At 39.7% G+C, this 15,101-nt stretch overlaps 1 protein-coding gene across 5 annotated transcripts in view; it reads left to right on the top strand.

The window, feature by feature from the left end:
* The window catches only part of cadpsa (Ca2+-dependent activator protein for secretion a), a 145,425-nt gene that overhangs the window by 52,326 nt on the left and 77,998 nt on the right, over positions 1-15,101 (top strand). For all 5 annotated transcript variants that reach the window (XM_068593402.1, XM_068593401.1, XM_068593400.1 and 2 more), the window contains 4 exons: positions 398-519; positions 2,874-2,985; positions 3,062-3,201; positions 8,521-8,587. In XM_068593402.1, the coding sequence (XP_068449503.1) occupies positions 398-519; positions 2,874-2,985; positions 3,062-3,201; positions 8,521-8,587 (441 nt within the window). The remainder of the gene's footprint in view (positions 1-397; positions 520-2,873; positions 2,986-3,061; positions 3,202-8,520; positions 8,588-15,101) is intronic.

Consider the following 15,101-nt stretch of genomic DNA (forward strand, 5'->3'; position numbering starts at 1 on the left):
TTCAAAACAAAAAGAAAGAGCCAGTCAGTATAGCTAACCACATCACACAGGTCTGCATTTCTACTCTGATGGAGATGTTACTCTGTTTGCAAATCAATCAGTGTGGACCAGTTCCCATTTTCTTTCCTTTGGACGTTGGCTGTCTCTGAGCTTGGAGGAATCTGATTCACTGCATGCTGCTGGAAGAAGATCCAACAACTTAACGGCATAAATATACAGACAGTTGTTCGATCTGCTTCACTGATAAATAGAAGACAATGGTGGCTTTATTTTTTTTAAATTTTTCCCAAGTTTCTGTTCAAACTCTTTTTATGTTTTCAAAATGTGTGTGTGTGTGTGTGTGTGTGTGTGTGTGTGTGTGTGTGTGTGTGTGTGTGTGTGTGTGTGTGTGTTGCAGGTGGTCATCATGGAGGTCCAGGGTCTGAGGTCGTTGGCTCCAAACAGGATTGTTTACTGCACAATGGAGGTGGAGGGAGGACACAAGCTGCAGACAGACCAGGCTGAGGCCTCAAAACCCACGTACGCGCACATACACTGACACACACACACACACACACACACACACACACACACACACACACACACACACGCACACACACACGCACACACACACGCGCACACACTACGCAGCAAAACCTTCCTCACCCTGATCACAATCTCTCTGGATATTTACAGGTCAGCACACTGTGTGGACAATGGCTTTAGTAAACAGATCTTTTATAACGTCACACACTGCCATCTGTTGGTCAGATAATGGTATTTCACTTGGTACTGTACACTGCGTGTACATGATGAAATGTGAACACTATATGTAGTGTGCTGTACAGGTAGGACAAGTGTAAAAAGACATTTGATGGTGTTCCATGCACTATGTAATCACATACAGCATTTGTCTATAACCTCTCTTAATGTAATAGTCCATATAATCAATGCTCAATGAACTTACTCCATTCTGCAGCATTAGCATTTAGGTTTAGTGACAGGAAATGTTTGGGTAACACAGTAGAAACACTATGCTTGTGTAAGTACATGGATGAAAATGTCAAAAGTATGTTCCCTCAACAGTGTTTGGACGAGCATTTCATTTCACAATTCACCGTGTGGTGTTTGCCTTCTGGTGATTTTCATTGCTTATTTCAATAATTAAGCACCAATAAAAGTGACAATGCTTTGGTGTCAGGTGTAATGTCACGGGTCACATCTTGTCACCGTGGTAGCCATTCATTCATTGTCTCATAACTTACACTCACAGTTTCTCTGGATTCAGTCTTGTGTGTTACTGTTTAATGGTTCAAGCTGAATTATTGGTACAGTAGCAAGAGAGGAGTAACAGATGGGAAAATGACCAACACGTTAGACAAAATTCTGGCTTCGGTCAACTGGTTGCAGGAGCTCCACAAAAATCCAGCTTTCTGTTCTGGCAGACATGATGTTTCGGGACTTAACTAAAATTGACATTTCCAAAACACACTGCAGTTTTTGGAAATGTGGTTCTTTAATTTTGAGAAACGCGTGATTTTAACACAGCATTTTAACACAACAATCTGATGAAATTGAACTAGATAAACATTGGGAACCAATTCAGCGTTTGCTTGTGATCCTCCTTTGTCACACAAAAAAGACCCAAGATTGACTACATCATTCTACACAGTCTTCTTGTTATGATGTGCTGTTTTGAGTTAGTGCAGATATATACACTTTGTAACTAAAGGAAATACTTTTTTTATCCTTTGTTATTCTTCTTCTCTTGTCATTATATGACAATTGTCCTTATGGGTAACTATATATATATATTTAGCAGACACAGTGCTGTGTATTGTCTGTCTCTAAAACTGTTGACACAGGCACATTATGAGTCTCGATAGGATTAGGCTATTAAAGGAATATTGCAGGGTATTGTGTAATTCACTTGTAGCTACTTTAAATGCCAATCTGTTCCTATCAGTCCCTGCAGGAACATTACAGGGACATTTTGTTCAGTCCCAGTAAGACGGTTTTAGGAGGCTAAAGTATTTGCTCATTTCACATGTGAGTGGCACCATGATGATAATAATAATTTCAGCTAATTACAATGATTACCACATTAGAGTCTTCTAGTGTTCAGGGAAAGACGGCATGTGATTTTTCTCATATTCAGTACTAGTTTGGGTTATGTCAGTTATGAGATACCAAGGCTTGTTATGTTGATATATTATTGAGTGTTTTTTTTCCCTCTATAGTAGAATGATAATATGTGGACTCAAAGGGTGTGCCTACTACTGGACACTGAAGCACTTCGAGCACTGACTTTTCGTGCTTATGGCACCACACTGACAAAACCAGCAGAATTCAGTGCACTGAAAGTACCCGGATGGCGCACTGCAAAACAGTCAAAAAATGATAGACTCTACGCGCCCTAAACGGGCGCCATCTTGGCTACGTGCGGGAGGGGAGGAGCCCTTTCTGCTAGCTATTCATTTAATTATTTATATGCTCCTACCGCGATTGTGGAGATGTCACAGTTTCCACATGGGGTGGAGAAAGGGGTAAGCAAGGGACAAAAAGAGGGCAAGAAGTGCGTTCATTTTGTCAGTTTTAGTTTTGCGGGTATCGCGAGCAGATTTGCGTACGTCACTCCCGGCTCACCTTCGCGGGTGCCGCGAACAGATTTGCGTCCGTCACTTCCGCCAAGTGGTGAACGTAAGTGTTCCATTTGATACAGCGCATATTATTATTTATTATTTATTATTATTATTAGCGACGGAGTGCACTACGGATGTTAGTGCACTGTATTGCAGTGTACCTCGTAAAGACACACATGAAGTGCCTTTGAGTAACTTTTTTTTTATAGCATTACACAAATAACATGCAACACTGTGTTTGTTTGTGTGTAGTTGGGGTACCCAGGGTGACTTCACCACCACCCAGCCGCTACCTGCTGTGAAGGTGAAGCTGTTCACTGAGAGCACAGGAGTGTTGGCTTTGGAAGATAAGGAGCTGGGGAAGGTAGGAGATGACCGTTGAGCTACATTGGTATTCTAAATATTAAATACTCACATTTTTGTTATGTGACTGTCCCCAGGTTGTGTTGCACCCGACTCCCAACAGTCCCAAGCAGTCTGAGCTCCACAAGATGACGATGTCCAAAGGCTGTCCAGACAATGACCTCAGGATCAAACTTGCCATTCGCATGGACAAACCACAGAACATGAAGCATTGTGGGTAAGTGACGGTGAGATTCTGCATGCTTGCAGCAGCAAGCTTCAGAGGCAAACTGGACAGGGTCCTTAAAGGGAAAAATGTCCCTCATTTTATGTGGATGTGTAATTAGTGCTGGTGGTAAATATAGTCCACTAAAGAAATAAATGTACCCATTGGTGTTACATTTACCAAGAAAGCTGTGCTGGCTGTGCCTGCATGTACCAGGATAAAATGCTTCAGCTGTGAGTTTGGTAATATTACACAAGTTTTCTTTTAGTCTAATAAACAACTTACTGCCCTGTAGGCTTATTGTAAAAAAAAAAAACATACGCCATTCTAACTGGACAGAAAGTACATACATTATAGGTATCTATATCGTCTTTCCACAGTTACAGCAGTCAACAATTCTGGTCACAGAGCAAGCTGTTGTGTTATTACTGCATAACTAACTAGATAGAGATAAAGCAATGCTTACCCAACTTTGGTTCTTTGGTTATGAACCAAAGAGGGCGTTACAGTATCTTACAGTAACAACCACACATGGACCAAGAAGGTTCTACTGAAGGTGCTTTGCTCTAGAGACAATGTTTTGCTTCCCTCTTGTGGTTTGCAGTTGTTACTACAGACACTTAATTTTCCACATCAATAAAATTTGAATTTCAACTTTTGGAGGAGAAGGCTTTTGCAACATGTTAGAGTGGTTGACTAACAGCAGACGAGTATTATGCCGTTGACACCATGTGATCAGATTTTCAGTTAACAGACAACTTACATTGTAAGAAAATAGTGTTTATTTATTTAGTGACATGTAATCTTCATAATACCTCATACAATATTTAAAGAGCTATAGACCATTTTCATGGAAGACATTTAACATGGCGTGGCTTGAAAATCACATGTGCGTTATAAGATCAAGAAATTAGTTTTTTTTGTTTTTCGATTTCATGCCTTTTCAAAAGAAACTGCACTTTCCAACTAGTGTCCAATGTGGGCTGGCGGCAGGTAGGAGTGGAGGGAGAAGTGGGGTAAATATACTGTGGGGCTTGATGAAGAAATGGGTTGCACGTGTGCAGGTTAATTGGCAGCAGGAGGGGAAGGCCACACCCAGGCAGCCACACAGGAAACACAGGGAAACAGACAGGATACTAAGAGGGGAGAGAGGCACAGCATTGACCATGATATCTTTCTCTGGTTGCTGACAGTGTTTGCCATCACTTATGGGCTATTTTTAAAGTCATGGTTTGGGAATGAGCTTGGTCTTCAGTACAATGATGTATGTTTGTACACACTACCGTTCAAAAGTTTGGTGTCACTTAGAAATGTCCCTTTTTTTCAAAGAAAAACAGTTTTTTTCGAATGAAGATAACATTAAATTAACCTGAAGTGCACTCTATACATTGCTTATGTGGTAAACGACTATTCTAGGTGGGATTGTCTGATTTTTAATGAAATATTTACATCGGTGTATAGAGGCCCATTTCCAGCAACTATCACTGCAGTGTTCTAATGGTAGATAGTGTTTGCCTTAGAAGACCAATGGATGATTAGAAAACCCTTAAGAACCCTTGTGCATTGATGTTAGCACAGCTGAAAACAGTTTTGTTGATGGGAGAAGCTATACAACTGGCCTTCCTTTCAGCTAGTTGAGTATCTGGAGCATCACATTTGTGGGTTCGATTACACTCTTAAAATGGCCAGAAAAAGAGAACTTTCATGTGAAACTCACCAGTCTATTCTTGTTCTTAGAAATAAAGGCTATTCCATGTGAGAACTTGCGAGGAAATACAAAATTTCTCTGGGTGACCCCAAACTTTGCAACGGTAGTGGATGTGCAAAATGATGATGATGCAAAATACATTTATGACCACATCTCTCAACATCAACATTCCATCAAACACTCCATCAAAACTAAGTGTATTTACACTGCATTTACGTGTTGACATACTATTGTTAAAAACTGTTTAATTTATGTTGAAACCCCAAATAACTCCTGCAAATTAGACTGTTATTCTGTAGTGGTTACATCAACATCCAAAAATAAATATGAATACTCCTGATCAGGACATGTAACACTCTACATTGATTCCTTGATAACCTCTATGTGACTGAGAAATGCCCGGACCTTTTATATGGACATTAGCTTATTAGCTAACGGACACATTCACCTTGAGCTGGAAACATGAATTTTTATTTTATTCTTTTGTAACAGCTAAAACACAGCTTCTGAAATTAGGACCCTCTTTGTTAAAATTCAACACACAAAACTCTACAAAATATTCTTGAATTTGTATTTTGGGAACACAGCTTTCCACAAATCTATAGCTTTTTTTTTTTTTTCAAAATGCACATTGATTTGCTGAGTATAAAACTCTATTACCTTGTGTCTTTAGCCTATCAACACACATGCAATGGGTTCATTCTCAATACTCTCATACCAGTATCAGACATACTTTAATTAAAGATTCCATGAACATATGACTGTATTTAACTGAACAGTAAATACAGTATTTGTTGTGCACACCAGAGAAGAAACCTGAATCTCATGAGTGAGTAGAGTAACTATAAGCCTGCAGTGGCATTCTGCACTTGAAAAGAAGTGCCAACTCAAGTCATAAGGCAGAGTTTCACACACTGGTGCACAGACACACACTTCCTGCTTTAAAGCATTGCTCCTCTGTCTGTAGCTGAAAGCTGCTTGTCCGCCTTCCATCCCCTCCATATGCTTTCTTTTGTGAGCCTTGGAAGAGGCTGCTGGGCTGCCCTGTAAGATGCCCACATTGCCTCCCTGTAACGTGTTACAGGCCTCACTCTCCGCACTGCAAGCAGGCAGGGCCTCATGTGTCACCTCCTGGATGCTGTTTTATTTAGGACGACAGGCAGAGGCAGCTCCGGGGTGGACCGAGGGGAAAGGCACACTGAGACACACTGAGGCGGGCTCACCAGGGAGACCCACAGCTGGACCGGGAGCAGCAGAGGCAGATCAAACTGGGGTCCTCACCCTCAGATGTTCTTTTACAACAAAAGCCCTCTCCCCGTCCTTCTCCGTCTGCATCACGTTGTCATGTCAGATCTCTTTCTTATAAAATACACACTTACGTTTAGAGAAGGGAAAGAATATATAGAGCATGCTGACTGCCACATTGTGCTGTATTTCTGAATGAAATAATGAGAGACAGACTCCGTGTTTGCCATATCAGATTGAAGAAAATATAAAGAGATGACTGATGTAGTTCTATGTGGTTTGCTGAGCTACTGCTATCATTGGATATTCTACTGTTGTTTCAAATATTAGTCTTTTACTTTACTTACTTTTCTTAATGCCTGTAGATCTCAAGGTTTCAAGAGATACCAAAAATACTGAATTCATGTTCAAAATAACTACTTTTACATCCGATGCACAATGATACACCAAGAGTAACTTGTACCTCTGCAGATGTAGAATAATACTGGATGGGACAGATGTAAAACAAAATTAAAAGGAGATTGCAGCATTTAAACGTCACGCTCTATCTTTGAACAATTTTCAGATAACATACATTCAAATTCAAAGTGATTTGAATCTGGGATCATGACCAACCATTTGAACCTAATTAGTGTAAACTGTGTTACATCTTATCTCCCTGTATACTGGGCGTGGACAACACCTTTCAATGCCTGCCTTGTAGGGTCATGCGCACACCAAATTCATGCCTTTAAGATTCAGATTCAACTTTACTGTCATTGCACATAGCGCAAGTACTGTGACAACCAAATGTAGTTTGCATCCTTTGCATTTAATGTGTGTTTATAGATAAACAACATAGAATGCATTTCAAAGTGGTCCCTGGACTAAACACTTGCATTCACTACACTTCCAACTGACCCTTCTCACATATCACATTCGTCTGGAGCTCGAAATGCTTCATAGCTGTGACTCCAGATATCTGATTAGGATATATTGTGTGGTTGTAAAATGCTAAATGGACTTTCATTGCGCTTTTCTAGTCTTCTGACCTCTCAGACCACTAGCATGCAAGGTTCCATTTGCCCATCAGGACTAACTCATCATTCACACTGTGCAGGGACAGCCTGCATGACCAACTTGGGGTTAAGTGTCTTGCCCAAGGACATGTCGATGTGGACTAGCTCTGATTGCTCTACCACTGAGTCACAATCTCTCCACAGGTTGTTGATGCTGAAAGATACCGCTTCACTTTGTAGCTGAATGAATAGCGTTAAAGCGTGTTGAGCAGTTGGTTGACAAGTAAAAGTCTATTCACCATTTACTCTACTTGTTTAGTCCTCATGTCACATCAATAATCTTCGAAACTTCTCAACAAAAAATAGTCTCTAAAAATCTTTGTGCTTGTCCTTAAATTAGTTATGATGGTTGTTATTAAAAAAAATGTGTTCAATATATGTATAATAATGTATTACTCTTGTAATGTATAGTCAAAGGTATCGCTATCATTGCTTGAATCAAAGCTGTTGAGATAAATTGCAGTCGTGTTTCCATGCCTAACACTTTGGTATGTAACCTCCTACAAAAGGAAGCTCCTTTCAATTGAGCTGCATGACCAGTTATGTCCCTAAGGGACCTGTTTTTAGTTCAGCTCACGGCCACAGTTTGAAACAAATGAGTAAGAAAGCACAAGAAACAACTTTTTTTTCAATTAAAAAGTCATCGTGGTGTGGCAGAAAATTGCTACAAGATTAAAACCAAAAATAGAGCAAAAGTACTTGTTTATGCAAAGGCAGCATACACAGAACACAAACAGCATCTTCCCACCCAGACCTCCTCTCATAACTTTTGCGAAAAAATGTAACATTTATTGTAAAAAGCATCTGGAATCCATGACAAAATACATTTCCCTCCAAATTCAATTCACAGTGCACTTTCAATGTGTGGGAACGTACATTCTAGGAATGATTGCTGAAATGATTCGTTAGTGTTGGTATCCTAACAGCCCAATGTCATCTTTAAATGTCCGCTATTCATTTGACCTATCCGACACTGATGCAATTAACTATTAGTACTTTAGATGTCCTAGTTCCAGGACTCTAACTACCGGATGGTTTACAACTAGTGCATTGTGGCATTGATAGTGTCATTAGTCATAAAACAATGGCGGACCAGAACAATGCGATGTATCACTGTGATGTGTCTGGTTGCAGTAATGCCATTTCACCAGAAGAGGTCAGTGATGCTCTACACCATCACTCTGTGTGGCCTCTCTGTAGGTATGACCTGGCGGTACAGACTGAAGCCAAAACGGTCCGTTTACAACGGATGCATAAAGGCTACACGATGTAAACATTGTAGTTTTCTAAATCAGTGTTTTGTTTTCAAAAACCCCACAGGTACCTTTGGGCCATTGGCAAAAACGTGTGGAAAAGATGGAAGAAAAGGTTCTTTGTGCTGGTTCAGGTAAGCACAGAAAATACAGACCAGATCTCACAGGGTTTTATTTTTTGTCCTGTAAAACACAACCAACCACAGTGAATGGCACACGGCATGCAGTGGGCTCATCTCTGAAGCCTTTAGGTTCCCACTCAGTCACGTATTTGTAATACATGTTAGCATTACGCCTTAGAGCTCTCGACCTGATGGCATCAGTTGTTTAAAATTGATATTATGACATTTGTTTGGTGTCATTTAAAAAAACTGAGATTGAAATAGTTTGAAATGTGGCAGAGTTTGCATTCCATTTTGAGCGTACGATATCACGCTCGAGACCCAAATCCAAGCTGCCATAATCTCATCCTCTGCCTTTGTCAGCTCAGATACACAGATATTTCTCATTCACTGAATCAATCAGTCATACAATCAACAGCAAAGTCACATGCAGCTATTTTGAAATGGAACAATGCATTTCACATTTTTTTCTGGAATATGGAATGAAATATGTTTGGATTATGAACTGCTGGTTTGACATAACATGATTTTGATACCTCACTTTGCACTTTGAAGTTGTAGTATTCATTGTATAAACCATTATTTCATAGAAACCAAAATGTTTGTCTTTGACACAAGAGCATGATCGGTCGATTAATCACTACTCAAAATCTAGTCCGGTAAAAGCGTAGTTGTAAATGTAAACAAACATTTATTTTGTACATTCATTTTTCTAAAATCTACAGAAACTTGTAAAGGCATTGGGACGTCTAACAGGACAGACCTTCTTTTGATTAAGATGATTAGATTGACATTGTTTGTAATATTTTGGGATGTTATAGAAGCTGTTATGTGGTTTAGCAGCTTAACCAGCGTGACCAAGTAAATACAGTCAAGGTTGACGGTGTCTCATCATTGGATAGTTTACCAGCCGAGTTAAACTGCCCGTTGCCTTTGTTTAGAGAACTACACTAAAAAAAAATCCGTCCACTTTATTTTTTACATCTTGATCTTTAAAAACCAAAGCATCAGTAATTGTCTGTTGTCTGTTGAATGTGATAAATTCATATAGGGAGCACCAATAACAAAACATCTAGGAGGAATCTTCAGAACAAAGACATGATTCATAACCACAAGATGAAATATGGACAGAGGTGAATGCACGGGGAGCTACAGAGTTGGATCCCACTCAGGAGAAGAACCCTGAGCCGCCTCAGCGTTGCTCTGTGCCTCTAATATTTTCACTGGCCACATGTTGTGTGTGCAGCGGGAAAGAGAGATGCAGCCAAGCTGTCTTCCCTCGGCTGTCAGAGGAGTGATGGAGAGGCCAAGCAGGCTTTTGTCAGGAGACAGGGTGGCGGGGGCGTGGGGGCCGGTAGCGGCCATTTCCTGGTGGCTCTGTATTGGGAGGTGGGCAGCAGGCGGGGTGGGGGGGCGGTAGGGTAGGGCGGCCTGTCTCTTGTGCGTTGCAGAGGATATGTCTCAAAGCTACAAGTTGACAGGGGATTGACAAAGTCGAGTGAACACTAGCTGGCCTAACACTCGCAGCTAGAAAAGCCTGAGCGCCGCCAACTTGAAGCCTCCCACTTGCTCCCAGCTAAATATATAGCAAGTGACAAATGCTGGTCAATAGACTGCGCACTCGTGTGTGTTTGTATTTATGTCTGTCTGTGTATGTGCATGGCTGTTTGTCTTGAGGACCAGAGACACTCTGTGTGTGTCTGAGTGCACATTTCTGTTGCTGTTTCAGACATATAGCATCATACAGATTACCGTGCAGTGAATTTCCTTTTTCTTTTTCACACACTGTTTTTGTCTAGTCAGTAACTCCGGACTGTTTTTGTAATCCATGTCTGCCTTTACCACGACACACTTCAACATGGTTTTCATTTGTGTCTTCCTGTCAGACTTAAGACGTTGATGGGAATTGATGTGAAACTACAAGCACATACATTACATTACAGTACTACTCAAGAGAAAAACATTTAAGACTCAGCATTTTTCTTTCCTTTTTTTGCATTGTGGATGTATGTGTTTGATGCACATTTGCCCATTTTTCTTAGACCTATTATTTCTTTATCTACATATTTTGTAGTATTATTTACATATTACATACTCCTTTATTTGCATTCTACGTTTGTTTCGATTATTTATTTGTGCTTATCTGTAGGAGCAACTGAAGCGTAGTGTTTTTCTTCGGTAGGGATCAATTATTCTTGATTCTGGTAACTTTATTAAAAACAGAAGACAATAAATTCAGCGAAAAATGCTAAAATATTTTTGCATTATGCCAATGAGTGTGAAAGATAACTTTCTGGTCCATTTGAAGTTATCAGTGATCCTACTTATTGTACAATAGGGGGCCATTGATGTATTTCCTGTTTAAACGTGAAAATTAAACACCTTCTAAAGTCATGTGTCACAGCTTGTGTCACATCTTTTTGTAAAGATCATACTCTTCTCATAATTATTTTACTTTTTTTTTTTTGCAACAATTAGAAGTTATGGCCGTGAGGAGTGCACCGTGTATCGCATGTTGGAGAAGGTTTTGTTAAATTAAATCTGTAACGTTAGAGGAGATATCTGGGTAATTGTTTTTCTATATTTCCAGGAAGTAATGAATAGTTAGCCTTCCAATATCTCTACAAAGTATTACAGTGTAGAGTAAACTATAGACTTTGACTCGAATTCATCAATCTTACAAGCGATCAATCAGATGTTCAATGTATTCCCTTCTCTTGTAAATGTCTTGAGATTTTTGGGATATAAATGATCTAGAAATACAGTCACTATCAGGTTGATTTGACATTTACATTCTTACCCAGTTAGATGTCTGTCCTATTACAAAGCCCTTTCTTATTAGTTTAATCTTTTTTTGTAGTATGGATTAAAATAACATCTAACGCACTGCAAGAAATCAAATAATCTTATTTCCCAAAAGTTGAAACTTCATTTAAACAGGATAATGTGAGAGTACCTCTGTCTTGTGAGCTCATGTCTGTGCTTTGAGATAGACGAGGCTCCGTCCCACCTCCTTTAATTAAACATGCCTAACCGAATTTCATGCAAGGCATCATGGGATCTGCTGAACTTTTTACCACACCCTACATTTCAGTTAGGTGTTGTCAGGTGTAAGCAGTTTTAAACACCAAAAAACAACAACAATGCAACACAACTTGATGATGTTAAAGCAACATAACTACTTGTTTAGGTTTAATACAAAATCATTCTTGGCTTTTAATAAAATATATGTAATGTATTGTTACATTTTTTGATTTATGGACATAAATTCTAAATAATTCAACAGCGACCACACATAAATAGGATGATGAGACTGAGAGCAGTTACTTTATAACGTCTTATGAAACATTCATCATTAGCAGCTGACTCGTAACATCCTTCAAGAAAACATAAGTTCTTGAATTTGTACATGTTGTACATGTTTGGTTGAATTAATAAAAGAATACAAATTAAATAAATCATGCTATGTGATTTCTTAATCTTTCCAAATCTACCATACGAATGCCGTTGGCCCAATTGGTCCATTTCCTTCTCCCTTGAAATAAACAAATAAATGGTTTTCATTTTCAAGTTTCATGCGAATAAAACATACAAATATATTTGGACGTATTTGATTTCATATATTTTTCAATTATTTTAATTATAGTAAATTTTGTTCTTGATTGCTTTGAATATACTAAACTAAAAGGTACCTACCAGAAGAATATTTAACGTAAGGTTGACTAAGTAATATCCTTAACTGCACATGGTGTTAGTTATAAGTGATGGCCCTTGTTAGTACAGGTTGGACTGAATTAGGGGCTGAAATAGGAGTATATAACTCTCATGACACTTATTTTTCCTTACTGTTCGCAAACTCTCTCTGTCTCACCACACTCCTCCCTCTTTTCTTTCATTTATCTTACTTTACCTCCTCCACATCTTCTGCTTCCCCACATTTGCCCATCCTCCTTTCTCCTCCCTGTTGTTTAACACTTGCCTGTCATCTCTTCCTTCCTTATCCTCCAAACTTGCTCTCTGTCCCTAAATCACCTCCTCCTCCTCCTTTTCCTCTTCCTCCTCCTCTTCCTCCTCCTCCTCCTTCATCATGAGTTCATAATCGGTACAGTGGCTGTGGCCCGAGTCGCACCCCCCTCCTCAAAGCCTCCAGGCAGATTACAGATCGGCTAAACCTTGCATGTTCATGGTGGACTGAGTTTAATTGCACATATATATCCACATCTGTCTTTCTATTTACTTCAATTCACTTTAGTTTAGCTCAATTCAGCTCAATGCACTTCAGTTCAGTGCATGTTCAGTTCCCTTTCATCCAATTGGTTTGTATTTACTGAAATTCAGCTCAGTTCCCTTTAGTCTATTTCAGTTTGATTCATTTCATTTCAGTCAACCTGAGTTTGCTTTATTTGAGATCACTGAATGTCTGTTTGGTTAAATTTACTTCATTCTAACTCCCGCTTCAATTATGTCACCTCACTTTGATTTGATGCAGTTCAATTCACTTCATTTCAAATCAATTCACCTTCATCTATTTAATATTAGTTCAGTTCACTTCAAGTCTGTTCACTTTCAGTAAAGTCACATTCAGTTTCCTTTAATTGAATTCACTTCAACAATTATTATTTTGAAATGTTCAATCAAATTAAATTTTTTTTTTTTAATATCAGTTCAATTAATGCAATATTGTCAATATATATATATATATATATATATATATATATATATATATATATATATATATATATATATATATATATATAATGATAGAAAACTTTTGCTTTTGGCTCTGAAGTTTGTTTGTGAACAGACATGCCATATCTAACAAATCATCTCTAGTATTCATGTCCATGTGTTTCCTGTAATGATGTGAAGCTAAATGACTGCAGCCATCCCCTTCACTCTCTTCACTCTTCCTTTCCCGTTCTACATCACCGTCTCTCCCTGTCCCTCTTTTCTCTGATGACTGACAGCTGAGGGAGAGAGAGATTGTGTTTTGGGGTATGGGTGGAGGGAGGGGGGTCGGTAGTTTAGACTCTGATTTGCCTTTGCGGTGTCCTGGAGGCCAGGGAGCTGCTGGAGAGTGGGTCCGGTTCCCTCCATCCTTTACTTGGCCCCAGGTCTCATCAGTACTGTTGTGGGGAATCTCATTTGTCACACACACACACACACACACACACACACACACACACACACACACACACACACACACACACACCCACACACACGCAGAAAATACAGCTGCAGCTCGAGTGAGAGCTGCCACTTGCAGCGGCAGAGGTGGCGACAGCGGCAGATTGGCCAGGCCTGGTGATTTGTGACGACAGGCCGGTATGACTGGCAGCTACAGTAGCAGCAGTCCAGCTACAACCAGCTACACTTCCTGTGACCAACACAGGAAGCACCGGCAGGCCAAAGCCATAACCAGGGTTAAGGCCTTTTATTAACGCATGAATCCTTGCTAGCTTCGGGTACAGGTCAGTAACGACGTGGATGGGTTTACATTGGAGTCAGTTGAAAGCTTGGTGTGTGATATTTTGTCTGCGTTTTAAGTGATGGTGACTAGAGGAAAGGGCATCACTTAATACCTTAGAATTCATCTACAAGGCAGAATACCCAGAGACTAACACCAATCAACCAATTCAACCAGCCTTAATCCTGGACCTTAATCAAAATCCAAAGAAGGTTCAGAAATGATGTGTTCATCTGTAAATTGACCTCATTCAAATAGCTTCAGATGCAACAAGACAGTTTGTAGTTTTGAGGATATTCTGCCAACCGTTCAAGAATTATGACTCAGAAAAACAAATCTCTCTCATAGGAACCTTCTTTCCCATATGACATGGACATGGGATAATCTTCTTTGGTCATTCTCACCAGGCTGTCACAAGGCCCTTATGGCCCCTTTCATTTTGTTAAGAGTACTCATTTGCATCTCTATAAAGAAATATAGCAAAACACACACGCACACACACGCACACACACGTGCGCACACACACAGCACCCCTCTGCTTATTATTGCTGGTCATGAACATCTTCAAATTAACCTTCTAATTCAGCCACTTAACTTTTATAATGTGATTAATATAGCACACACACGCACACACACACACACACACACACACACACACACACACACACAAACACACACACACACAAACACACACACACACACACACACACGCACACACACACACACACACACACACACACAATAAGAGGTCCACTTCAATAGAACAGCTGTCACAAACCTGTCCTGTCTCTCTCTCTCTCTCTCTCTCTCTCTCTCTCTCTCTCTCTCTCTCTCTCTCTCTCTCTCTCTCTCTCTCTCTTTCTCTCCAAAATCAATAGGAACCAACCTTTCCATCTGTTTTATAAATGTAACATTCATTTAGAATGCCTAAAGATACTTAAAATCATGTGCAGTTTGAGATTTTGGCCATATCTCAACATTTATTTGATGCTCTGCCACTGTGATTGTGAGCATGTTGATGTTAGCTTTTAGCTAAAAGCACCAATGTGTACAGCCTGA

This window comes from Clinocottus analis, unplaced genomic scaffold, assembly GCF_023055335.1.
Source record: "Clinocottus analis isolate CAN_PGR_092001 unplaced genomic scaffold, fCliAna1.0.p SCAF_3, whole genome shotgun sequence".
Classification (NCBI taxonomy): domain Eukaryota; kingdom Metazoa; phylum Chordata; class Actinopteri; order Perciformes; family Cottidae; genus Clinocottus; species Clinocottus analis.